The sequence below is a fragment of the Hyperoodon ampullatus genome, assembly GCF_949752795.1.
Source record: "Hyperoodon ampullatus genome assembly, chromosome: 2".
NCBI classification, from domain to species: Eukaryota; Metazoa; Chordata; class Mammalia; order Artiodactyla; family Ziphiidae; genus Hyperoodon; species Hyperoodon ampullatus.
Window position 1 is genome coordinate 127,167,159 of NC_136915.1, and position 26,660 is coordinate 127,193,818.

Here is a 26,660-nt window from a genome sequence, read left to right on the forward strand (position 1 = left end):
TTATATGTTTCTGAGAGATTATTAAATTTTTATTGAAAAGCTCAAATGGGTTGTGAAAATTAAGTTGCAGTGCACCTTCTCCTGGCTCAGTTTAATCTAGAGGAAGTGTGAATTTATCTGGAAATGAAAATGGTTTAATGCTTGTGTGGTTAGATGTAAATAACAAATCTTTTTTATTCCCTCAGTTTTTCTTGACCACTTACTTGACATATTACCTTCTATAATCTTGGTTTCCTGCTTAGTTTCTGTGATGGGTACAGAAACACATTGATACCTTGAATACATTTGATAAATAAGAACAGACTTTTATTTGCTTTCATTGGCTGTTATTTTTTGAAGAGTTACACAAATGCAATGACTTGTCCTGTGATTTCTAAACCGATGATATCCCTTGCCTTGAGTTCATAAGACTAGTCTTCTCAAAAAGTTATTAAGGTCTTTATTAAACAAAGAAAAAAGATACTTTTTCTGGTTCCATATAATGTGCCCACTCCTTCACTCCCCAATCTCCGAAGCTGTAGTGGCATCTCAGTGGACTCTCATTTTCTTAAGTATGCTCTACGTTTAGTAGTAGGTGTTCTTGTATTATCTACCCCCATAAACGATTTGAGGGCAGGGTGCATGTCAGATTCAGAATATTCCAGGTTTCTAGCAAGTTGTAAACTTAGGGAATTGGCCGCTTCAAATTATTTCCTCCTCAAACTGTTTTTTCTCCATATCTCTGAGCCATGTAGACTTCCCTCAAAAGCTGCCATTCCCTGACTCTATGAGCAGCCATTTGATTTTTTTTTTCCCCCATATCTAACAGTAATTTTCACTTTCCTTTCTGATTTCTTTTCCTCAAGTCTCGTTTAGATTTTTTCCCCTTGAATTCCATCACGCTCTCTTCTAAGAACTTCTGCCCTTTCTCTGTATTCTCTTCCTCACAGAGAGATTATTTATGGTAGTCTAGTCACTATTTATTTAGAGGTTGCATATACTTGAACTCTCACTTGCCTTACAACATGTAGAGATTTTTTTTCTTCCTTAGACTAATTCAACTTGATAAATCCACAGTTAGGACAAATTATTTTTGTAGTGCTTCATATTTTTCGTGCTTCATTTGCTTCTTATCACCCTAATAACTGAATTTAGTACTTCATTAATTTAAACAGAGTGACAGTTTAAACATGACAATAAAACCGAGACAAAGTTTAAGTAACTTTTAGATTTAATGCAGGTGTTTTGCAGGAGTCTAATTTGCTATAATAGATGGTTTTTCAGGCAAGCTGTAGAGAAGTGGGGGTAAATAGTACTATTCATGAAGTTACTCTTAATTCTGAGATTTGCAGTTTGTGCTAGAGAAATTGAGATTGCAGAAAAAACAAAACAACCCCCCTCCCCAGATCAACCTTTAAGAAGAATAAAAGTGTATGTATGATAAATCTTTAGATTTTGTTGGAAGATTGCTTTAGGTCACATATTGTTTCTTCCTCATGTCAGTTATTTTAATATAGAGTTTTGTGTGCTGAAAGGAAAGACCAAAACTTTTTCAATATAGAATTTAAGCTAATTGGGTAAGGGACTTTTTAATTTTCATAATATTTATTTGGAAAGGATCATTTCAACTAGGATTTATATCTTTATTATGATTTTATTAGTTGCTGACCTTTCCTATTTTTCAATGTGGCTAGGAGTAAGGCTGTCTTTACTGTTTGTTATAGCTACAAGTGTCAGAGGTTAATATTTCCTATACTGTCCTTGGTTTTTTCTCCCCTGTTGTCTTTGAGGTTTCCTAGAGGCTCCTTCTTATATAGTACTTTACAGTTTTTTCTATTGTATTGAAACTCCCACTGTAATGGTAATAATCATAGTTATTTGTAAATCCCTGTTGATATGATGGTAAGGTTTGGGAGGAGGGGAAGCATGCTGAAGTACTATTAGTTCTCAGTCTTTGACCTTCACAAGTACATCTCAGCTTTTTTTTTGTTCACCTCCTTAGGTGAGACAGGAAGGCTAGATGAGGCTGGAGTTGGGTATTTCCATTCTCCCATGTCAGTTAGGCTCTGGTAAAACCCACACTGGTTGATTTGGGTGAGCTCTGGAAAACTAGTTTTCCTTGAGGACAGGCTCTTACTGAGGAGAACAGAATGGGTGTATTTCAAAATGACTACTTTCCCCCTTACCATGCCAGAAGCATGAGAAGATTTTTCTCCAGTCCTCACCCTGAGGTCCTTGTGGGGCTTCTGGAGGTAAAACTCATGAAAAAATGATGTTCCCGCCAAGGCTGTGCCCCCAGGAGTTCTTGCTTTCAAGCTAGTTGACATTCAAGTTTCCAACAATTAATCATTTAACCTTTAAGCTTTCCTACCAGTTGGTGGTTGCAGCAGTCGTTTCAACTGCTCGCAGTGAGCTATGATTCTCTGTATTCGCCTGTCTCTTCAGATGTCAGAGTGGCAGTTGACCTTATGACCTCAATTTTCTGATGAAACTAAGACAAGTTTTTGATTTTTAGTTTAACTTTTTTCTTGTTATGAGGATAGGAACGATGACTTCCAAGCTCCTTACATGCTGGACTGGAAACTGAAAATTATATCTCCTCCCCATTTTGGATGCTTCCTTTGCTTTTAGTATACCAAGGTTCACATGGTAACCCAGTAGTAAATGGTTGTTGAGTTCATGTTCAGTGGTTCTCAGACTATTTCTTCCTGTGACTGTAGTGATATTTCCTTTGGATACAAATTTCCAAAGGCTTGTAGTTCATCTCTGAGCTACTTTCATCTGCAGATAACTCACTAAGCTCTGGAGAAAGAGAGTGTGTGTGTACTTTAAGAGAGTTAAAAGCAATTTTCAAAAATCAGTTTGCCATTCTAATTCCTTTTTTTGACTTTCTCTTTCTCTCTTAGACCTCTCCCATGAGTTTTAGAACCCATGTTTTAAGCGAGGATAATTTTATTCAGGAACATATTACATTGTGTCCCTTAATCTTTGGTATTGAAAGATGTAAATCCTATATGGTAATTTTTCTTACAGTGAGGTATATAAAACATAAAATTATAATTCACATATTTCCATATAAGAATTTCAGATTATAAAAAAAATTATTGTCGTTCGATACATTCAACAAAGTCAACTGAATTAAATTCTCTCAAAAGTAGAACGTGTGACTTTGGTAGAAAAGAATGTCTTAAAATTTTGGCTGCTTTCCTCTTTGGGAAGTGATGCCAAATTTCTGTTGAATAGTAACAGTTTAAATCTTATTGAATCTACTTTTACTTTGGTATTTCCCTATATTTATCTGCTATCTTATTAATATAAAGTATTTAGACAAAAGTCTTTATTTTTGTTATTTGTTCTAGCATTTTCTTGTGTTTATTAACTTAAAGAATTTTCTTTCAGTCTCGTAGTGTGGATAAGCAACATGCTGTAATCAATTATGATGCCTCTACTGATGAACATTTGGTGAAAGATTTGGGCAGCCTAAATGGGGTAAGTTAAGAGTTTGCTTTTTGTCTTATTTGAATTTTTGTCTAATACTGTAAGAAAACATATATAACACAAAATCCTGTTTGTGTTATATTTCCTTTTCTTTAGTTTGCACTTACTTTTAAGTGCTTACTAGGTACATAGCACTTTGAGGACCATACAGCAGAATATGAATGTAGCCCATGTTCCCAAGAAATGATGTTGGTAGTAAATACTTAACAGGAATTCAGATGGTTGTTGGTTGTTATTATCCAGTGGTTAAAAAAAGACTTCTTTAAGGAGGTTAAGATGAGAGCTTGCCCTTACTGAATGGCTTGAATTTATAATGTGATAAAGCAGTGGAAAGTCATGACAGTAAGAATGCAAAAAAGCACTCTTGGGAGGCAAAGACGTGTGGGTTAACTTTAGAAAAAAAAGATGCAAACGTGGTTTGGTACCAGATGGTTGGAGGATCTTCTATACTAGAGTAAAAAGGAGTGAAACACATCCATTTACCTTAACAAATGTGGTATATGATCTAAATACTAGTGTTTATTTTTGCTTCTTTGGTTTCCTACATTGAAGATTTTTGTGTTATTGCAGTGAATTTTTTCCTAATTCTTCATTTGATTTTTCTACATTGGCAGAATGTAAGTAGCTGCAGAATAAGAGAATGCTAAAGTATTGAATAATTTATCTTATTTTTTCTCAATTTTCTCATGGCTCTGCTAACATAAGCAAATATAATTTTGTTCAGATCTGTGCCGTTGAATTTCTTGAAATGACTTTAACAGAAATTAAATGTATCCAAACTTCTTCTAACTGCTGCTTCTTTTCAAAATATACATTAAACATTATATGGAAAAACATCTGCAGAAATTTGGCAAATATGGTAAAACTTTTTTTTTCTTGTCCTGAATTGGCCTGCTACTGAAGGACTTTTATGTTTATTCACTGAGATACTTTTTTTGTAGGCATGTTTTTATGTTTTATTCACACCTTTATTTGTTTCTCATGACACATAAAACTAAGTCTTAATTCCTCATGTTTGAATTGAAATACCTCACATTTGGCATCACCCACTTTTCCAGATTCATGCTCCATCACATTTTCCTTGCCATACCTCCAAAACAGTAGTTTTCCTACTATACTGTCTCCTTCTCCAAATAACTTGTTAGATTTTCTGCAGCTCAGTAGTTCTTCCATCTGCCTTGTCATGTGTAAAAGTTGTACTTACTTTTAAAGTAAAATCCAAATTCTACATCTTCTTGAAGGGAGCAGAGAAAAGGTATTTAAGAATATTGACTTATTTACATGTTGAATGGATTAAAGTAGAAGGAGATAGGCAGATGAGGTAGAAACTGTTTTACCATGGGCCTTGTCAGGAAGCATTTCGATTCCAAGGTGCTATTTAAGGAGTTACTCTCTTCCTTCTCCGCACCTACAAACTTCTGTTTTAATCTCTGTTTTGGGTGCTTTATGAGCCTTGTATTAAATCTGCTTGTGCATATCTCTCACTGTGCTAAATTATGTGCTTCTGAACAGTTCATGTGCCTTTTGCTTCTGGTAAGTACACCACAGTGCCTAGCACAAGGTTCTGCACAGTGCATGAACCCAGTAAATCTTTTTGAATGGAATTGAATGAATTTTCTATATGAAAGACTTTATAGAGAAAAATTTTAATCCACTTTTATATGTGGAATATTTTAACAATGTTATATTCTGTTTTGAAGCCTAGAATGTTTCGTCTTGACCACATTGCTATTCTTAGGTGTCTTTACATTTTATCTTGGAAAATAATAAGTGAGAATTACATCACAGTGTTTTAGTCTATTAAAACATTGTGATCAAATATAAAAATTATTGATGTTGGTTTTAAAAAATATCAGGTGAAATATTAACTTCTAAGTTTATCTAGGCTGACCTTTCTTATAATTTGATTGTACTCAGTAATTGTCTGAAATACAATAACTCACAGAGAGTGACATCTTCATTTTGAACTTGAAATCAGGACCTAGATTTGAATCTCAGTCTGTAATTTACCAGCATTATAACCCTGGACAAATTACATAAACTCTCTGAAATTCGGTTTCCTCATATATATTCATATTAGTTCCCAAAGTTGTACGAAAATGTAATGAGTTGAAGGTTATGAATGTGAAGCCTCAATGCAAAATTTAGTTACCTGTCTTCAGCTTTAAAATAGTGAAATGATAATCTCTGCTCTGTAGTATTGTTATGAGATTAAATGTGACAATACATGTGAGTATGTGCCTGGTACAGAACTTCAAAATATTACACAAATGGATAAATGCACTGTTACCCAAATGGATAGCCTAAGAAATATGCCAGAATGGACTTTGGTAGCCAGAGTCTGTGAACTACCAGCTATCATGCATTTTATTCATGGAAAACTTGTAGATTATTATCCACAGCCTATTTATTCTTAACATTCATATAATTCTAGAAATTTGAGCATCAGGTTAAAAGTAGTAATTTCAGAGGGGGCACAGTATAGGTGGTTATGACCCCAGCTTGAATTCTTACTAGTGAGGTAACCCTGGACAAGTTACTTAATTTTTCTGTTCCTCAGTTTTTTTAACAGAAATAGTAAAATGGTACTCCTCTCAGGTTGTTGTGAAGCTATAAATAAGTTAATAGTTTTATAAACACCTAGTTCAGTAAGTGTTAGTTACTATTGTTGTTGTTATGGTAAGAAAAGCAGTTAAAACAAGTTTAGCATCCTGTAGCCTACATACTTTTCAGTGAATACATACACAGTTAAATTATTTGGAAAGCACTTATCAACTAAACTCAACTTATAAATAACTACCTGTGACCACTTCCACTCTCACGTCCTTTCACCCGACCCTAAAATATTCTCCCAAGTTACCTAGGTCCACACTTGCTTTTATTACTACCAGAAGTGAGGTTGTTCTGCTTAGGGAAGCTGGAACTGGTTCTGTAGCTGATGTGATAGTAGGCTATTTTCCTGCAAGCCCCTCGAAGCTTCTCTTTCTATGAGAGCCCTTGTTTGCCTTCAGTTCTTCCTGCCCCCTCCATGCACTGGAGTACCTGCACCTCTCTGATAGCCACCATTGACCTTTGTCCTACCACTCCCATCCCATTCCACCTCACCTCCCTGTGTTCCAGCCCACGCTGTGTCCCCTTTCACACTGACGTTCCTGCAGCATCAGACCAGTATGGCATAGAAGGAGGAAGGTATGAAAGTAGTGGTTAGAGGAAGAAGACGAGACTTTTCTCACTGGCAGCATGATTGAGGTGGTTGTGCTGCTGGCCACTCCATTCACATTTCCCAGAGCATTAATGCAGTACATGGTGGTTATATGATTTTATACTGTCAATTATATGATTTATTTGTATGTAAATTAAATATAGATATTTATCTGGTTTGGTTTACTTCTCTGAGGTTAGTGGTTTGGTTGGGGGAGTTTGGGGAGCTGGCTTGGCCTGGCTTGGGCACCCAAGCTTCCTTGATGTGCAGAGAATGTGGGGTTTGTAGTTCAGAGAGCTGAATTTGAATCCCAGTAATTCTGCTTCTGAACTCTGAGAGCTTGATTGTTGCTTTGCACCCTGTGCCTCGTTGTCCTCACCTGTCCTACCTACCAGGTAGAGGTGTGATCAAATGATGTTGACATAAGAAACAAAACCTTTTTCTTTCCATATCTAATTTATTAAAATGCTTCATAATTGATTTATTTAAGTGATTTTTTCCTGTAGCTCTTTGAAATTTTCTCTCCTTTTATAATTTTCGACCGTCAGGAGACTTTTTGCTCCCAAGTGTTTTCACTTACATTTTGCGAGCGGAAACTTCGTGTCTGGCTCATATATCCTGAGCCTTTTTAGACCTTAGGGAATATTTCTGTCATAAATGCCAGCAGGTTAAAATTATGTGTCTCTTAATCTCTGAAAGTACCTAGTACATATGTTAAAAACAATAGGTGCTTAACATTTAAGAGAGTCAAGCAATAAGCTTTGAGTGAATCTTAGAGCTCATCTTAGGCCTTTTGGATAATTATGGTATTTTAGGTTGAGACAGTTTTAAATAAGTTGGTTTAGAACTGTGGCATCTCTCTTATACCATGTACCTAATTATTTATCTTCTGCATACCAAACATCAGTTAATTAACATTTTATTTTATTCTTCTCTTTTCCATCATTTTCCTCAGCTTTTCTCTTTTGTAATTAACATAGAATATTTTGGTAAACTCAAGATATAAGTCTTAAAACACTCTAAGAATGTTCGTTTTGGAAATGAACCTGAAATTTGAGTTTATAAATGCCTGAAGCCTTTGAATTTTCTTTGTATTAACATTTCAGTCTTTCTGTGAAGCACGTGAGAAACTTGTTATTTAGGATTACTCATAAATCATACTAATGTGTGATCTTGAGTTTTAGCAGTATTCTGCTGTCTCCTTATATCTGGAATAAGATTACAACTTCTAATTTTTTTGTTTGTTTTTGGTAGATTTAGAAACTGGTATTCTATGACATATTACAAAGTGCTAGCTATGCAAAGGAATTTGAGAATATGATCATAACAACCCAATCCCCTTATATATTTTACTGTATAACATTCAGGACCCTTCTAAATTTCCTCATTATGGAGGGAACCTTCCCAAGTAAGGTATCGTGGCCATCTCAAATCCAATAACATAAAAGATGGGAAAAATGAAATTTAAAAGGGAAGAGTAAAGTAATTTTTAAAGTTTCAACTTATCAAAGAAAAACATATTGGGTATTTATATGATGTTCACATTCCAGGCAATTAAGTATAACATTGTTCTATGTTTTATAAATCTAGAGAATTCTAGGTCTTTTAACTTCTAGTATGCCAGGAAAAATAGTCATCACCATTAACCATCTGTGTCCAATGGACCTCTTAAGTCTTTTTACAAATAGCTTACACAAGTAAGAAAAGATGAGAGAACAACTTGAAATTTTAATAAAAAATGAGGCATGACAGACTCAAATTTTTATTCCATATTTTCCTGGTTTTGAAAGGTACATAACATGCAAAATGGGTATTGTTCTTTGAATGCCACTAACTGTTCATTAGCTGTCATGCCTTCTCTGGGATATATATCTATTTTATAAATATTGATTTCAGATTTCAAGGACATCTCTAGCTAGTTCTAGCTTACCATTATTTCTAGTTTTTCTTGCTCTTGCATTATCAAAATGCATTATTTTTAAGACTTTGACATTTTAAAATTTTAAGAGGAAAGTCATTTTCTTTTTCTTCCATAATTGTAAAACAGTACAACGGTTACAAGATCAATTCAATAATTTTATTTCTACGTCATCTCTTTCCTTCTAGTTACCTTTGTATAGATACCCTCCTTGATCATTTGTCCACTTACGTACTAAATCAAATGAGTATTGAAACACAAACACTAAAAAATGAGAGAAAACTGTCAATTTCTTTTAAAATACAGAATCATCAGTTTCATGTTAAAAAATATTGCATGATTCTTCTTATTGATTTAGGCTAACTGGATGAAAAATATCTTAGTTTCTTTTTGACTTTGGAAACATTGTTCTCTCATCAATTCTTGTGTTAGGGAAAATTCATCTAGGATTATCTTCATCTGAAGACTCCCGGTCTGATATTTTGCTTACGTTATTATCATTTTATCATTGTTATTATAGTCTAGAGTGCTGCTGCTCTACTTTTTGTATTTACCTTATAATTGTGAAATATCTTCCTGTCTTTTTTTTTTTCTCTTTGCCTTTATGGATGTTAAATAAAAAATTCTGAATTCTCAATTGTGCTCTTTGATAGCTTAAAAAAAAAAAGACAAAGATGGTGTCTCCAGATGTCTTTTATATCTTCTTGGGAAGATGGTGCAATATTTTGGGCCATGCAGTAAAAAACCTAAAGGTTGATGCAATAGTAATGATTTATTTCACAATTGCATCATCCGTCTAGCTCTGTGCTATTTGCTGCACTAGCCACTAGCCATGTGTGTCTGTTGAGCACTTGAAATGTGACTAGTCTAAAAATAAAAAGGTAAAAAAAAAAAATGTAAAATATCTTCTTAATTTTTATTTTCATTATTTGTTAAAATAGTACTATTTGGGATGTATGGGTTAAATTAAAGGTATACTATCAAAATTAATGTCACCTCTTTCATTTTGCCTTTTTAATGTGCCTACTAGAAAATTTAATAGTATATGTGTAGCTTCCATTTGTGGCTTGCAGTGTTTCTGTTGAATAGTGATGTTCTAGGTAATTCCATTCTTCTGTTATTATTTCGGTCATTTTCAACAAAGTTAGAAGTAATTGATAAGTTCAAATACTTATGGGATTATGATGATGAAACAATGTTTCAACATACAGAAAAAATAATGTATCTATAATGTATCTTAGATTCATGTAAGGGTCCTATAATGTATCTTAAATTCATAAAAGGGTCCAAAGGACTCATTGGCAATTGTAAAATAGAATGAGTTTTGTTCAGTTTTTTTAAGTAAATTTTCTTTTTGTTTCTTTGGAAGACTTCTAGGAATAAAAATGATGAAATCTCAATTCTCACAGATAATTACAGTTGTCCAGAAAAGTTAAAATTGAGTCCAGTGGGCCCTGATGGTATATCGAGAGCTATATCATATTTTACCCTTTACAATTTCTAGCTTCGGGTCAGAGCTTTTCTTGACGTCATTTTTAGGTGCCTAAATTTATCATGGCAGCATAGTAGACTCAGAGGAACCGCACCCTGGTTCTTTGTGTGTTACTTGTAATAGTTTTAAAGGGCTTAGTATGAAATCATTTATTAGCCTATAAGATGCATAGCGCATTTTATGATGATACGCAAGCTGTATTAGCCACCATTTGATATACACTTTAAAGCATAAGGTTTGAGTATTTGCTTGTCTAAATTTTAATAATTAATACTTCATATATCAACTTAACATCTTTCTTTTTCTGTTGTAGACTTTTGTGAATGATGTAAGAATTCCAGAACAGACTTATATCACCTTGAAACTTGAAGATAAATTGAGATTTGGATATGATATCCTTATTGATTTTGTGCATTTATTAAATTTATTCAAAAATCTTTACTCCAGTATAAATTAACATTTCTTGAGACACAAGAATTCATAATATAGGCATGCTCGAAGTCTCTGTGCCCTTCCAAACTAAAATACATGTTTAAAAATAATACTTTTTTTTTTTTTGGTTATAATGCCTGTTCCTAAAAATAATCCTGGAAAAGTTGATGGACTCTTTTTTTTCTCCTCACTCTGTATTATAGTTTCAGCAGAAGTATCCCTGCAGTGCTATTATATATGCAGTTTGGGTATCAAAGAATGTAACTGGGGAGAGGACAGAGAGTGTGTAATAGTAGCCCAGCCCAGGGATTTTTTTTTTCCTGGTTAAATGATAATGACACAGGTCAGCCTCCAGGAGGAATGTAAAGAATTTAACCCTGTCTTTCCTTCTGTCCCCACTTTTACTCCATTTTATGCATTCCATTTCTGTTGCCTGTTCAATTCAAATTTTTCCATATCCTGTGTCTTCTGAGACCCACACTCCCTGATTAAGTACATTATGCATTTAACATGTATTTAAAATTCTTTTGTTTGAAAATAGGATGCTAAGAACTGAATAAGGATATGATGGTGTTCTCCTAGTAAAGAATCACTAGTGAAGAGAAGGGGCATGATTGGATGAAGAAGAATAAAAGCATTTCTATTCATACAAGGCAAAAAGCTTTGTAAAAAGAACTTGTTTATATTTAATTAAAATATAGATATTACAGATTATGCTGAATGTTTTTTTTTTCACTTTTAATTTTTTCATTTACTGCATGTATCTGGACTTTGATATTAAGCAATGTATCAAATGTGCTGGCAACTTGTATGTACTTTTATCACTGTAGTAGAGAAAATGTCTCAGCTAAGTAGAGCTGATACTTAGGTAAAGTAAATGTACTGATACTTTAAAATTGTTCCTAGAGCATAACTAGTTTTTATTTTAGATTTAACTTAAAATTTATGAAAAAAATAGTTTTGTAGCACATCATATAACCTTTATACTTGTAGAGCCAAAGCAGCATGTGAAAAGTGAAACCATTAAACATTAATACCTTTGATTTGTATATTTTAAATCCTTTAAAAAATATGTATCACATAAAATGGTTAGGAATTAGCATTAAAGCCTTGATTCATGGGTTATTTTCTACCAACAGAAGTTCCATCAAAAAGTAAATACAGGTATATTTTGAATTTAAGTAACTCAATTCACTTGACATCAGCTGTTTCAAAACATGAGAAAATAGTAGGAAATTTGGGTTTCAGTAAAACTCTATAAAGTTTACTTTGAATTTTAAATCAAGAAGAAGCTATTGAGAAGCAACTCATCTTTTATAGATTGTATAATGATTTCTTAATAGAGAACTAATATTTCCTTATATACTTGCTCACAATATTTCTGTTGAAAATTCCTGGGACAAATGTTTTGTTCCCAAGGACTTTTTCAGGGCTGTAAATCAGTGTTGAGCCAGAACGACTACCCAGATCCTCAGGTTAGGCTCAGTTGATTTCATTATTTAAAAATAGCATCTCAGGGCTTCCCTGGTGGCACAGTGGTTGAGAGTTCGCCTGCCGATGCAGGGGACACGGGTTCGTGCCTCGTTCCGGGAGGATCCCACATGCCGCAGAGCCTGCGCGTCCGGAGCCTGTGCTCCACAACGGGAGAGGCCACAACAGTGAGAGGCCCGCGTACCGCCAAAAAAAAAAAAAAAAAAAAATAGCATATTGCTTTTGATTTTTGAGGATTGTGTATAAATGAACATTGGGCTGTTTCAGTGGCAGAAATTTTATTAGATAGGATGAAACTTTAAAAACAAATATATTCTGATACCAGACTGAAGTCACTATCATGCTTTATTCATAATTAAAATTAAGTTTAATAGTTAGCTAGTCTACAAACTGTTATACCTTGTAGTTGAAAACTGTTTAATTAAAATGCCACAGCAATAGAAAGAACATTTTACCATGAATTGAGACTAGAACTAAGAAACAGAATTTGTCTGCCAAAAGTTTTTTTTTCTAACCAGAGAAATTGATTTGGAAAAGCAAGTAGTGAAATATCCAAGTTTAAAAAATGACTATAAACTCAGGAGGTATAGTAAAATGCTGCAGTAATCAAGATAAACTTTAGAAGGAGGTAATATATCTCCAGATGGCCAGAAATGTAGCAGGTAAGCAAGCCTAAGTTCATTTATTTTACAATTATTTATTAAATGTCTCCTACGTGCCAGGCATAGTCCCTGCAGTCTGGGGTACAGTACTAAATAAAACAGACCACAGTCTCTGTCCTCCTAGAGCTTATACTTTAATGGAGTTGGAGGGAACTGACAGCACGCACAAAAAGGATAATAGAGGGTGATAAATTCTATGGAGAGAAAGTGTGAATGGGAGACAGAGAGCTAGTGCTGGTGTGTGAGAAGTTATAATTTTAAAAAGGCTATTCATGAAGACTTCACTGAGAAGCCAGCAATGGAGCAGGTAAAGACGCTGGCCTTATGGATCTATCCGGGGAAACTGCTCTTCAAGCAGATAGAAGAGTTAAGTGCAAGACTTAAACCAGGAACATGTTTGCCATATTTGAGGAACAGCCTTAGAATTAGAAGTCAGTGTGGCTGGAGCCAGTGAAGAGAAGGAGAATATGGGGAGCCAGAGTGTATCATTCTAAATAGGCCACTATAAGAATTTTGGCTTTTATTTTAAGTGAAATGGGGAGCCATTAGAGGGTTTGATCAGAGGAGTGATGTGATAATGACTTATATATTTAAAAGAATCCTCTGGTTACTCTTTCAAAGACTAAGGGGTTAAGTGGGCAGCGGTGAAAGGAGGGAGACCAGTTAAGGAGGCTGTTACAGTAGTTGGCAGTAGTTCCAAGCGAGCAATAATGGAGGTTTGGACCAGGGTGACAGAAGCAGAGGTAGTGAGAAATGATAGAATTCTGTACATATGTTGAAGATGGAGCCAGTAATATTCTTGATTAGATTGTATGTAGACTAAGAGAAAGAAAAGAGTCAAGGATGAATACAAGACTACAGTTGATTTAAACAATTAGAAAAATGGAGTCACCATTAACTGACAGCATATTCTGTGGGTAGAGCAGATATTGTGGAGAAAATGGGAAGAATATTCCCCCAAATCCATTTAAATTTGGTTTAACTGAATTTGGTTTAATCGAATTTTGCTACTGTTATTGTTTTCTTTTTGATTTCTGCTGTCTTTATTATTTCTTCTACGTGAAAGCTGAGATAATTCAAGATCTTCTTTCTTTTCTAATATAGGCATTTAGTGCTATAAAATTTCCCCTAGGGCTTACCTGGTGGCGCAGTGGTTGAGAGTCCGCCTGCCGATGCAGGGGACACGAGTTTGTGCCCCGGTCCGGGAAGATCCCACATGCTGCGGAGCAGCTAGGCCCGTGAGCCATGGCTGCTGAGCCTGCGCATCCGGAGCCTGTGCTCTGAAACGGGAGAGGCCACAACAGTGAGAGGCCCGCGTACCGCCAAAAAAAAAAATTCCCCTAAGTACAGACATACCTTGGAGATATTGTGGTTTCAGTTGCAGACCACTGCAATATTGCAAAAAGCCAGTCACAAATTTTTTGGTTTCCCAATGAGTATGAAAGTTATGTTTATGAACAACATTGGAGTCTATTAAGTGTGCAATAGCATTATGTCTAAAAAAATTATATATACCTTAATTTAAAAATACTTTATTGCTAAAAAATGTTAACTATCGTCTGAGCCTTCAGCGAGTCCTGATCTTCTTACTGGTGCAGGGTCTTGTCTCAGTGTTGACAGCTGCTGACTGATCAGGGTGGTGGCGGCTGAAGGTTGGGGTGGCTGTGGCCATTTCTTAGAATAAGACAACAGTGAAGTTTGTCACATCGATTGACTCTTCCCTTCAAGAACAATTTTTCTGTAGTACACAATGCTGTTTCATAGCATTTTATGCACATAGAACTTCTTTCAAAATTGGAGTCAGTCCTCTCAAATCCTGTTGCTGCTTTATCAACTGAGTTTATGCATTATTCTGAATACTTTGTTGTTATTTCAAAATCTTCACAGCATCTTCATGAGGAGGAGTTTCCATCTCAAGGAACCATTTTCTGGGACTTCACTGGTGGTCCAGTGGTTAAGACTCTGCACTTCCAGTGCAGAGGGTGCAGGTTCGATCCCTGGTCGGGGAAGTTCCGCATGCCAAATGGTGCAGCCAAAAAACAAAAAGAAACCACTTTCTTTGCTCCTTCATAGGAAGCAACTCCTCATGCGTTCAAATTTTATCATGAGTTTGCAGCAATTCACTCACATCTTTAGGCTCCACTTCTAAATTCTAGTTTTCTTGTTGTTTCCACCACATCTGCAGTTACTTGTTCCACTGAAGTCTTGAACCGCTCAAAGTCACCCATGGGGATTGGAATCAACTTCTTCCAAACTCCTGTTAATGTTGATATTTTAATCTCTTCCCATGAATCATGAATGTTCTTAACGGCATCTAGAATGGTGAGTCTTTTCCAGAAGGTTTTCAATTGACTTTTCCCAGATCCATCAGAGGAATCACTGTATATGGCAGCTTTATGAAATGTATTTATTCAACAATAAGACTTGAAAGTTGAAATAACTCCTTGATCCATGGGCTGCAGAATAGATGTTGTTGTTAGCAGGCATGAAAACAACATTAATCTTGTACATCTCCATCAGAGCTCTTGCATGGCCAGATGCATTGTCATTGTGCAGAAATATTTTGAAAGAAATCTTTTTCTGAGCAGTAGGTCTCAAACAGTAGGCTTAAAATATTCATTAAATCATCTTGTAAACAGATGTGCTGTCATCCAGGCTTTATTGTTGAACTGTTAGAGCACAGGCAGAGTAGATATAGTATAATTCTTAAGGGCCCTAGGATTTTCAGAATGGTAAGTAATCATTGGCTTCAACTTTAAGTCACCAGCTGCATTAGCCCTTAACAAGAGAGTCATCCTGCCCTTTTAAGCTTTGAAGCCAAGGCATTGACTTCTCTCTAGCTATGAAAGTCCTAGAGGGTGTCTTCTTCCAAAGAAGACTGTTTTGTCTACACTGAAAATCTGTTGTTTATTGTAGTCACCTTCATTATAATTCTTAGCTAGATCTTCTGGATAACTTGCTGTAGCTTCTACATCAGCACTTGCTGCTTCACTTTGCAATTTTATGTTATGGAGACAGCTTCTTTTCCTTAAACCTCATGAACCAACTTCTGCTACCTTCACACTTTTCTTCTGTAGCTTCCTCACCTCTCTCAGCCTTCATTGAAGAGAGTTAGGGCCTTGCTCTGGATTAGACTTTGGCCTGAGAGAATGTTGTGGTCAGATCTTCTTTTCAGACCACTCATACTTACTCCATGTTAGCAATAAGGCTATTTAGCTTTCTTAGCATTCATGTGGTCACTAGAGTAGCACTTTTAATTTCCCTCAAAAACTTTCCCTCTGCATTCACAATTTGGCTGACTGGCACACGAGGCCTAGCTTTGGTTCTGTCTTGGCTTTTGACATGCGTTCCTCACTCAGTTCAGTCATTTCTAGCTTTTAACTTAAAGTGAAAGATGTGTGACTCTTCATTTCACTTGAATATTTAGAGGTTATCGTAGGGTTATTAATTGGCCTAATTTCAGTGTCGTTGTGTCTTAGGGAATAGGGTGGCCTGAGGAGAGGAACGGGAACGGCTAGTTGGTAGATTGAATGAAATAGTAAGACCAACTATATGCTGCCTAATTCAAATGTAGAGACAACAGGTTAAAAGTAAAAGAATGCAAGAGATATACCAGATATAATTGACATACAACTATAGTTAATATTACTGTATTGTATGTTTTGTAACTTATTGGCATCATAAGTAATTGTACCTTAGATTGTCATTTTTCTGAATTAACCAAGTTAGAAACTGTTACCTGGGTCCGTACCACTAGGAAGATAGTAGCTTTGGAGGGAAAAGCTGGAGTTAGGGCAGTCTCAAAATCTCGTAGTCATACCAGAGTTCTCAGGTAAATTCATGACCTAAACAGAAGGATTTTTGAGGGCTTTGGTGCCCCACGCAGGAGTTTTTTTGTAAGGTAAAGTGTGTGAACCTATGAGTTACACCCTCTTATAAGTTTTCCTTGATCTTAAAAAAGTCTAAATCTAAAGAGAATACCCCAGACTAGCCTTGAGAAATAGCCTTAAAAGCTGTCCCAGGAGAATCTAGAAGCATCAGAAAACACAACAGGCTAAAATCATTTGTTTCTCATTGAAAAAAATAGAAATGGCTTTCAATATTTTTAAGATGCTGTGTTTAACATTGAAAATGTAAGAATGCTATGAATCTTCTCCAGCTGTTAGTAAGTTTCTTGGGGGTAAAACAAAGTTACTAGATTTTTACTTTTTATTAGCTATACTTAGTTATGAACTGTATATTGTCATATATACCAACAAATGTGTATCAGCATATGTACATAACAAAAAAGGAAAATTTTATTACTTCACAGGTATAGGAAGCAGTGTAAACTGATAGGAAACCCCTAGACCTGGTATTCAGTTGACTAGATTGTTATCTTGGGTTCTGCCCCATTAGTCCTCAAGTTCCTCATCTATAGAATGGGAAGGCTGGTTAATGGAATTGAACAGGATATTCCCAAAGCGCTTTACAATTCTAAAAAATTCTGAGTATTTATTATTTTAATGAGTAGAACTATGGGTCAAATACTCGTTAACAAGTTTACTGCTTGTTATGCATGGGAAGTCTGTTTTTCTCCCACGTGGTAATTAAAGCTTTCTACCCTTGAAGTCATGGGTGCTCTGAATTGGTAAAGAAGACTAGAATTTACTATGTGGTTATAAAAGTCCTTTCATTACGGGGTTAAGTAATGGTGAGAAATGTGACCTCTACTGTTTAGTGAAAGATCTTTTTAATATACAGAGGCATTGTTCTTTTTGGTATAATAATGAAAGCATTCATTATATCTAGCTTTTGGTTCTAATCTGTATAGAATCAGTTGTTTGATAATGTAGTATGACCCTGATTGCAATTCATGGGGGGAAGGAGTGGTTGTAGTTGCTGTTAAGACCCTAATTATAGCATTTCTTTTGCACTTTCAAGATGAACTTCATTTTATCAATGCTTGTGAAGAAGGAGTAATTGAATTCCTTCAGGATTTACTGTTGGGTAATCACTGATGACGTACTTTTTAGATTTTTGTGATTAGCTATCAATATGGTTTGATCCAGCTGCTTTCTCTTTGTGGTCATATTATTGTTCGTGAGAACTGAAAATGTCTTTTGTGCTTCAGTTAATCATCCAGTTATTTGCTTCTTGAAGGCCATGATTACCTAAGTTTAGAATTACTTGCTAGATTTTAAGATTTTATTTAGTCTTTAAAAATGAAAATTTTTATATTTGTGAGCATATTTTAACATTTAATTCTTAAAGGGAATATAGTCATTCTACTGTAACTACCTGTAGAAAATAGGACAGCTTCTATATTATCTTTGATCATTTTAAGCTTGATTATCAGAATTTTGATATGATACTCTTCCTTAGCCCTGTTTACATACAAATCTTTTCACTGTAGTACGAGGAGAAATGAGGGTCCCTGAAGAAGCTCTAAAGGTAAAAAGTTTTTACTTATTTCTTTTGTAAATCTACCATTTACTAGGGTTGATTTCACTCATGTATATTTCACTTCCATTTTAAAATGTTTTATAGCATGAGAAGTTTACCATTCAGCTTCAATTGTCCCAAAAACCTTCAGAATCAGAATTATTGAAATCTGCATGTGCCAAAAGCATAGATTCAAAGGTAGCAGATACCGCGGCAGAAGTGCCGCACAAAGCTACAGAAGCACTAAAATCTGAGGAAAAAGCCATAGGTAAGTTAACCTCTCAAAATATCGTATTTATACTCGATTATGAAGAAATTGCATGCTTTGTTCTCAAAAGCTTGGCCATATCCTTATAAAAATAATTAATGATAACAATGACAATTTCAGAGTGGGTTTTAATGCAGCCAGTGCTTCATTAGAAAGCATTATAAAACATATAATTATATGGCAGTTGTATATAGGTGTGTTTAATACATTTAAATATTTGAGGAAAGTACGTATAATTTGCCTTATAGTATTTTTATTATTTCATGTTTGCTACTTTTTTTTCTGGATTGTAACTGAAATGAATGAAAAGGAAATGTCCAATAATGCCTACATCATCATAATTATCGTATTTATAGTATTCCAGGAACTGTAAAAAATATTTTATATAGATAATCCCATTCATACAAAAGAAATTTTTAAAACTGCTAGACATTACCAGATTGCTCAGATATAAATCTGTTAGTCCAGTTAACAACTAGTTTAAATTTAATTACTGTGCAATGCCCTTAGGTTTAAAAAAAAAAGGAAAAAATGGTCACTTATACCAAAATTTAGTTTTGGCCTTCATATTTAGATTTATGAGCCATTTCTATATACCAAAGAACTAATTACTCTTTGACAAAAAGCTATTGGGCTATAGCAGTTTACATTACTTAGATAATAGCCAGTGCAGAATTTCACTTATTTCATCTTGTTCATTATTGAATGAGATTCACAAATACTAAGTTATTCAACTTAGAGTACTTTTCAGCTATCTAGACTATACAGTTGACCCTTGAACAACACTGCTTTGAACTATGCAGGTCCACTTATATGCAGATTTTTTTTCAGTAGTAAACACTACAATACTACAGGATCCACTTCAGTTGAATCTACGAATGTGGAACTGAATATGTGGGGGGACTGTGGATTTGGAAGGCTGACGATAAGTTATACTCAAATTTTCAACTGCAGGGAGGGTTGAGGCTCTTAACCCCGTGTTGTTCAGGGGTCAGCTGTACTTCTTCATTTAATAAATCAACTGGGCAATTCTAGCATTCTGCAAAAGCTTTTTTTTTTTTTTTTCTGTTTCATATGCTTTAGACAGATTTTTCCCACCTCTTTCCAGATACTTCTGCTATGCCCCGTGGTACTCCATTATATGGGCAACCATCATGGTGGGGGGATGATGAGGTGGATGAACAAAGAGCTTTCAAGTCAAATGGCAAGCCTGAAGAGAAAAATCATGAAACTGGAACATCAGGTAAAAAAATCTCAGACTATGACATTAAGTAGGTATTTTAGAAAGAACTTATCGTCAAAGCAAAAATCTGTCTACCCTTAAAAGAGATGTCCCCTATTCTTTAATATGTTAAAAATAGTTGATGAATGTTTTAATGACATTGTCATTTTAAATTAAATTTATTTATTATGAATGATTCTCTCATAAAGTATTAATTCTAATATCTTTGTAAATCACTTTTATTTAAAATATTTTTCCTTATTTAACTTTTTTATGAGGGTGTTAAAACTTGATATATAGTTAAGTAATATAATTGGACATTTTAAGTATTTTAAAATAATTTTTTAAATGTTTTAATTAGACCAAAATAGTAAATACAAACTAGTTTTGTGTGTTTTCATTAGATTCACAAACATATAATCATATTTTTAAATGAAAATTTTTTATTATGTTCAAAATGTTGTATGAAGTTTAAAACTTCTTTAAAATCTCAGCATGTCCAATTTGTTGGGGTATGGTAGCAACAAGATTAGCTGCTGAGCAGCCAGAATGAAGAAATAATTCTGAATCACATTCTCAGATAAACAGTCCAGGAACATAATCTTTTGTTGCTGGAGAAGTTTAGTAATGAACTAAGTGAAAAGCCAGAAAATCAAGACTTCCAGGAAATAAATGGAGGTATCAGTTGTCTGTCACATAAGGACTTGACAAGGACATCAACACTGAAGGATGAACAGCCAGTTTCTGTGATAATAGCAGAAAAGGATTAGAACTGGAGGAATTAAATACAGGCACCAGGGAGCAGTATGGAAAGCCAACTTTGACTCTGAGTTAAGGATAGATTCCATCAGAAGTTCTGTCAACTTTCTACCTTTGACCATAATTCTACAAGGTAAATAAGAGATTTTTATTAGCTGGAGAATAAGAGCACTGGTGCTTAAATATGCTCTAATTTTACCAGAGTACAAGCCTTAGAAAGCTGGCCTTATCAACTTGATCTTAAAGTGCCCCAAACTGAAAGTTGTGAACTTTGCAAATAAATTCCCATCTCAGTTTCCTTGTTTCTGTGGCCAACACGTTTTTTTCTTCATGTTCAAGCTCAGAAACTTAGTATTATTTAGCATACCCTCAAATGCAAATAATAGAAATGCCACCTGAGACTAAACAGGAAGGAATTCTACTGGCTAAAATAAATAACTGAACCTCTTCAGGATTGGTTAATGCAGCATCTCAATGGTGTCATCAGCTAGCTATTTTCTCTCGGACTTTCTGCCCTTCTATTCACAGTGGCTGCATACTGAGGGAGTTTCCCCTCGTACTCATAGGCTGCTTGCCAGTAGCAGTTGGAGTGCATGCTGCTTTGATCATATCCAGTGGGAAATAGCAAAGGTCGCTTCTAGAAGAACCCCTGGAAACTCTCCCCAAAGTTTTCAACACATTTGTCATCTCATTGGCCTCTCATGGGTTCAGGAGTAGGTCACCTGCTTATTTCTGAACCAATCCCTGGCAAGGGTTATGAGATTATCCTTAGCCAATTGTACCCATCCTGAAGCTGAATATGGGGTTAGTTTTCCCGTAAGGCACATGAGCTGTATCAGGGAAGAGTTAGAGATACCTGGGAATGTTGGAGTTCTTGTAGGAGGGAGGAATAGGAAATGGATTTTGGAAGGCAGTCAAGAATGTCTACTTTATATGAAATCTTTGTGTCTTCCCTTCCTTTCACCTCATCTATTATATTGCCTACTTCTGTGCCCTTTTTTTCCATTAATCATAACTGAACTATTTCCAGTTTCAACCCTTCTGCAGTTCATTTTGTATAATAAATCTAAGCTGCCGTTTTTTTCCTTTCTTTAAGAAACTACAGTAGCTTCCTTTTGCTTGCCAAATAGATATTATGTCCAAGTTCTCTCTAATTTTGTCCCACTTTCTTAGCCTTGCGTCCCACTACCAGTTGTTTAGTGCTCTCTCCCAGTGCATTTCCACATAAATTAGACTAATTCCTGCCTGCTCTTCTCCCACAGACATGTATACACATAAATCAGGTAATATAAAATTCTAAAGGGTATGTCTGTTTATATCTATTGCTAATATGTAACACTTTCCTTCAGTATTTTGTGTGTATGCCTTCTCATCTAAACTATAAGTTCCTTCAGGAATCACATATTATATTATCATTGTGTACTAGAGCCATCTAGGAGAAAGAGAGAGAGGGAGAGAGAGAAGGGGAGGGGGAGAGAGAGAGGAAGGAAGGGAGAGAGAGAGAGAGAGGAGAGTGAGAAAAAAAATGTACTAATAATTGGTGGTTAACTTAGAAGAAAACACAGCAGAATTTAACTGTTGCCAAATTCTGAAAATAATTGTGATACTGAGTTTATCTGGCCATTAAAGATCCTTCCACCCTCACACACAAAACAACTTTTGAAATCTGAAATACATATCTTCTAGAATACAATCAATGTAATTATAATAAATGTAAATACAGTAAATGTAATTTTTGTCCTGGAGACAGAACCATGACTTATTAACAACAGCTAACACTTCAGTGGTGCTTGCTTTATCAAGACACTCTTCTTAGTGCCCTGCATATGTTTAATCATTTAATCCTTTCACAGTGTTACCTAAAAGTAGTTACTGTTATCATCTCCATTTTATAAATAAGGAAACGGCGGCAAGGTTATGTGAATTTATTCACAAGGTCACCCTGCTAGCAAGTAGTGTAGCTGGGATTTGAACCCAGGTAGCCTGACTCGAGTCCATGCTCTTAACCACAAACAGTTAACATTTCAGCAGTCATTACACACACACACACACACACACACACACACACACAGAGTCACTCCAAAAGAATATACTTCGTATAGTATAAAGATTAAAACAAGCACTCCAAAAACAAATTGACATAAAAAATTGATCTCTCATACCTAAGTTAATGAAATGAATTTCAAACTGTGAAACATCCAGTAGTAATTTCATCCATGTGAATGAAACTAAATTCTTAAATGATTACCAGCTTGTGTGGCGTGTCTCATTGAGTATCTTTTCTGCCAGATGACAAAAGCTGTCTAATAATCTTGGGATTATTTTTGAGTTAGAAGGAATTAAGTGATGCACGTCTTTTGTTAAGTAGCTTGAAGCACTCTGTCAGATTCAGCTGATTAAAAGCCTTAATGAGAGTCTCATTTGCTTTCTTATATTAGTACGAGGATGTTATTGTTTCAGATTTATCATTTGTAGTCTTTTAAAATATAGGGTGAGAGAAACAGTTTACTAATCTGAAATAATTTATGATGCCAGCAGATATTGTAGAATCAAATTTGAAAATGCGTATTGAATGCTATTTCACTTGGTCATTTTGAAATTAAGGGTTTTTTTAGTGTTTCAGATTGTGAAATATAAATGATTAGTTTATTTGTGCTCTAAGCATGCTTTTTTGGTAAAAGCAAAAAGTGATTTGCTTCTTGGTTACCAATTTTTAGAATGTAAAATCTTAGTATTTATTTTGAAAGGTGAACATTCCAGAAAGGATAATAGAGAATCTACTACCTAGTAACTTTTTATGTCCCTTTCTGTGGGTCCATGTGTATCCAGAGTCTCCTACCAATTTACCTTAAAGCCCAAAGAACCCTAGAAGCAAATATTAGAGCAATCAAGTTCTCCTGAAATTGTGTGAATATTTGAGTCCTATTAAAGGAGAATTTGTCCTCATTTTAGATCAGGTATGCTCTTCTACCTTCTAACTTGGTTTAAACGGTTTAAACACTTTTTAGGTTACAATTAAAGGCCTTTAAGTGTTGCATACAGTTTGAAAAGGTGTGTACAACTGTGAAGAGTAGATTTTTGGCTCTTTTACACTGATTTTTAATCTAATTAAACTAAATTTGAAGACTTTTGAGTTGTAGTTCCTTTTTGGTAAAAGGAGTTTCCCAGTCTTTGTAATTTGAAGTACTTGAATATACTAGGTTGGATGGATATCTTAAGCAGAATTTGCCTTCATAATTATAGTCTTTATCATCTCGAAACAGCTTAATATTTCATTTAATTTAGTACAGAAGAATGAAGGGAACATATTTTCTGAATTATGTATGTTATCAGTTTCCCTGGAAGGTCACACAATCATAAAATACCTTAAGAATTTAAGGATATTGCTCTTCTGATTTTGATAAACATAATTAGTTCTAGCATAATCAGTTATTAAATACTTTTAAATATCTAGCAATTGAGATTAATAATAAAATATTGGTATAAATAAAATATTAGTATTTTAGTATATAATTTAGTTTACTTTAGTATAAACAAAATAGGCTTTGAATAGAAATGCATGTTAAATTCATAAATTTCAGAATGTTTCGTCAGTGTACTGAAAGAGGAAAGCTGTTTTATTTTTCTATATTAATTTAGAAGACCCCTAATAATTTTTCTAGTGGGCGTACAATTCTAAAATATACCAGGCCCACACTTGATCTGGTTTTTATCATCTTCAGAGAAATGAATTCCTCTACATAATGAATTTTCCAGATGACTGAACTTTACTTTTACAACTGAAATTTTTTTCTAAGTTTAACCATTTCCTATATTTCTATTAAATGAATTACCCATGTCATTGCCTTCTTAAGCACAGAAGGCTGAATATAATTTAAATGTTTGCTTTATGACTCAGAAGCATCATTATGAACATCAGTGATTGAACTATGATACATTACAGTGATGCCTTTGGGAGACTTGAAGTATGTAAGACTGTTTGCTCCATATACTGAATGAATGGTTCTGAACTACTGTGTTTTTGAGCCATGTGTCTGCTCTTGATTGTTTTTTGTCTTATCTCGACAACTTGACTCTTCTTAGCGCAATATGTCTGACCTTAATCCTTGCTTTTACATCCCCTCCAGATTTGCCACATGTAATCTGAGTAAATAGTCAGAAAAGGTTCTCAATGAAGGACTTTCCTGGTAGTAAAGATCACAAATATGAGGATATAGGTGTTGTCATATCTGTCTTGGGTTTTTTATCTTAGAGTTAGATTTTTGGTTTTAGTTTCTTGTTTCCCTAATTAGCTATGTTGAAGAGTTGGGGGAGGAAAAGTAAGAGAAACATTTACTTTTGTGCCTACTTTGTGCCAAACTTTTTCTGGATAACTTATCTCACTGAATCTTCACAACAATCTTATGGGTAGATATTATTTTCTCATTTAACAATGAGGAAAATGAGAATTGACTGATAGAGACAGGACTTACCTGATTTCAAATCTTCTCACTACTTCCCACTAATCATATCATATATGCTGCCTTTCCACTCTGTTGTGCTGCTTGACATTTTTAGATAAGCGATTTCTGGTTAAATTAGGTGTTAACTTGTGTAAGTCTCAGGGTTTCTAGTCCTTGGAGTAAAGGCAATTTTGAAGTAGGACTAACTTAGGAAATAATAATCTTAAACATAGTTATGTGCAGTTGTTGATCTCTGCTTTTTTAATGTGTTATAATGTGAAAGCATATTAAAAGTATGTCAGTATTAACTGTGAAGTTTTTTTCACAAGGGAGGAAAATTGGGAACATACTCATTTGAATCGTGAATAACAAGTAAATGATAAATGCTATACCTCTGGGCCAGCTTTTTGTAGTTATTGCTTCATAGTTCAGCCACATCATTTTATTTGGGTATTCAGGTAGTGGTAGTAGGAAACTACTAACCCTTGTTCTCAGGGTTACTCTGTTACCTGTAAGGATGTGGAGAGCAAAATGAATGAATGAATGAATGAATGACGATAGGTAGATAGGATAGATTTGCTTATTTATTTAACGTCTTTATTGGAGTATAATTGCTTCACATTGTGTTAGTTTCTGCTGTATGACGAAGTGAATCAGCTATATGTATACTTATATGCCCATATCCCCTCCCTCTTACCTGTCCCTCCCACCCCTCTAGGTGGTCACAAAGCACCAATCTGATCTCCCTGTGCTAAGTGGCTGCATCCCACTAGCTGTCTGTTTTATATTTGGTAGTGTATATATGTCCATGCCACTCTCTCACTTCGTCCCAGCTTATCCTTCCTTCTCCCCGTGTCCTCAAGTCCATTCTCTAAGTCTGCATCTTTATTCCTGTTCTGCCCCTAGGTTCTTCAGAACTTTTTTTTTTTTTTAGATTCCATATATACATGTTAGCACATGGTATTTGTTTTTCTCTTTCTGACTTACTTCACTCTGTATGACAGATTCTGGGTCCATCCACCTCACTACAAATAACTCAATTTCGTTTCTTTTTATGACTGAGTAATATTCCATTCTGTATATGTGCCACATCTTCTTTATCCATTCATCTGTAGATGGACACTTAGGTTGCTCCCATGTCCTGGCTATTGTAAATAGTGCTGCAGTGACCATTGTGGTACATGACTTTTTTTGAATTATGCTTTTCTCACAGTATATGCCCAGTAGTGGGATTGCTGGGACATATGGTACTTCTATTTTTAGTATTTTAAGGAATCTCCATACTGTTCTCCATAGTGGCTGTTTCAATTTACATTCCCACCAACAGTGTAAGAGGGTTCCCTTTCCTTCACACCCTTTCCAGCATTTATTGTTTGTAGATTTTTTGATGATGCCCATTTGGAATGGTGTGAGGTGATACCGCATTGTGGTTTTGATTTGCATTTCTCTAATGATTACTGACGCTGAGCATCCTTTCATGTGTTTGTTGGCAATCTGTATATCTTCTTTGGAGAAATGCCTATTTAGGTCTTCTGCCCTTTTTTGGATTGAGTTCTTTGTTTTTTTTTGATATTGAGCTGTGTGAGCTGCTTGTATATTTTGGAGATAATGCTTTGTCAGTTGCTTCATTTTCAAATATTTTCTCCCATTCTAAGGGTTGTCTTTACGTCTTGTTTACAGTTTCCTTTGCAGTGCAAAAGTTTTTAAGTTTCGTTAGGTCCCATTTGTGTGTTTTTGTTTTTATTTCCATTTCTCTAGGAGGTGGGTCAAAAAGGATCTTGCTGTGATTTATGTCATAGAGTGTCCTATGTTTTCCTCTAAGAGTTTTATAGTGTCTGGCCTTGCATGTAGGTCTTTAATGCATTTTGAGT

General features: G+C 34.9%; 1 protein-coding gene across 1 annotated transcript in view; it reads left to right on the forward strand.

Moving 5' to 3' along the window:
• The window catches only part of CEP170 (centrosomal protein 170), a gene marked incomplete at its 3' end in the record, with an annotated part of 135,680 nt that overhangs the window by 49,890 nt on the left and 59,130 nt on the right, over window positions 1-26,660 (forward strand). The window contains exons 3-7 of the mRNA XM_079698161.1: window positions 3,379-3,468; window positions 10,403-10,483; window positions 18,051-18,107; window positions 18,204-18,366; window positions 19,475-19,609. Of these exons, the coding sequence (XP_079554287.1) occupies window positions 3,379-3,468; window positions 10,403-10,483; window positions 18,051-18,107; window positions 18,204-18,366; window positions 19,475-19,609 (526 nt within the window). The remainder of the gene's footprint in view (window positions 1-3,378; window positions 3,469-10,402; window positions 10,484-18,050; window positions 18,108-18,203; window positions 18,367-19,474; window positions 19,610-26,660) is intronic.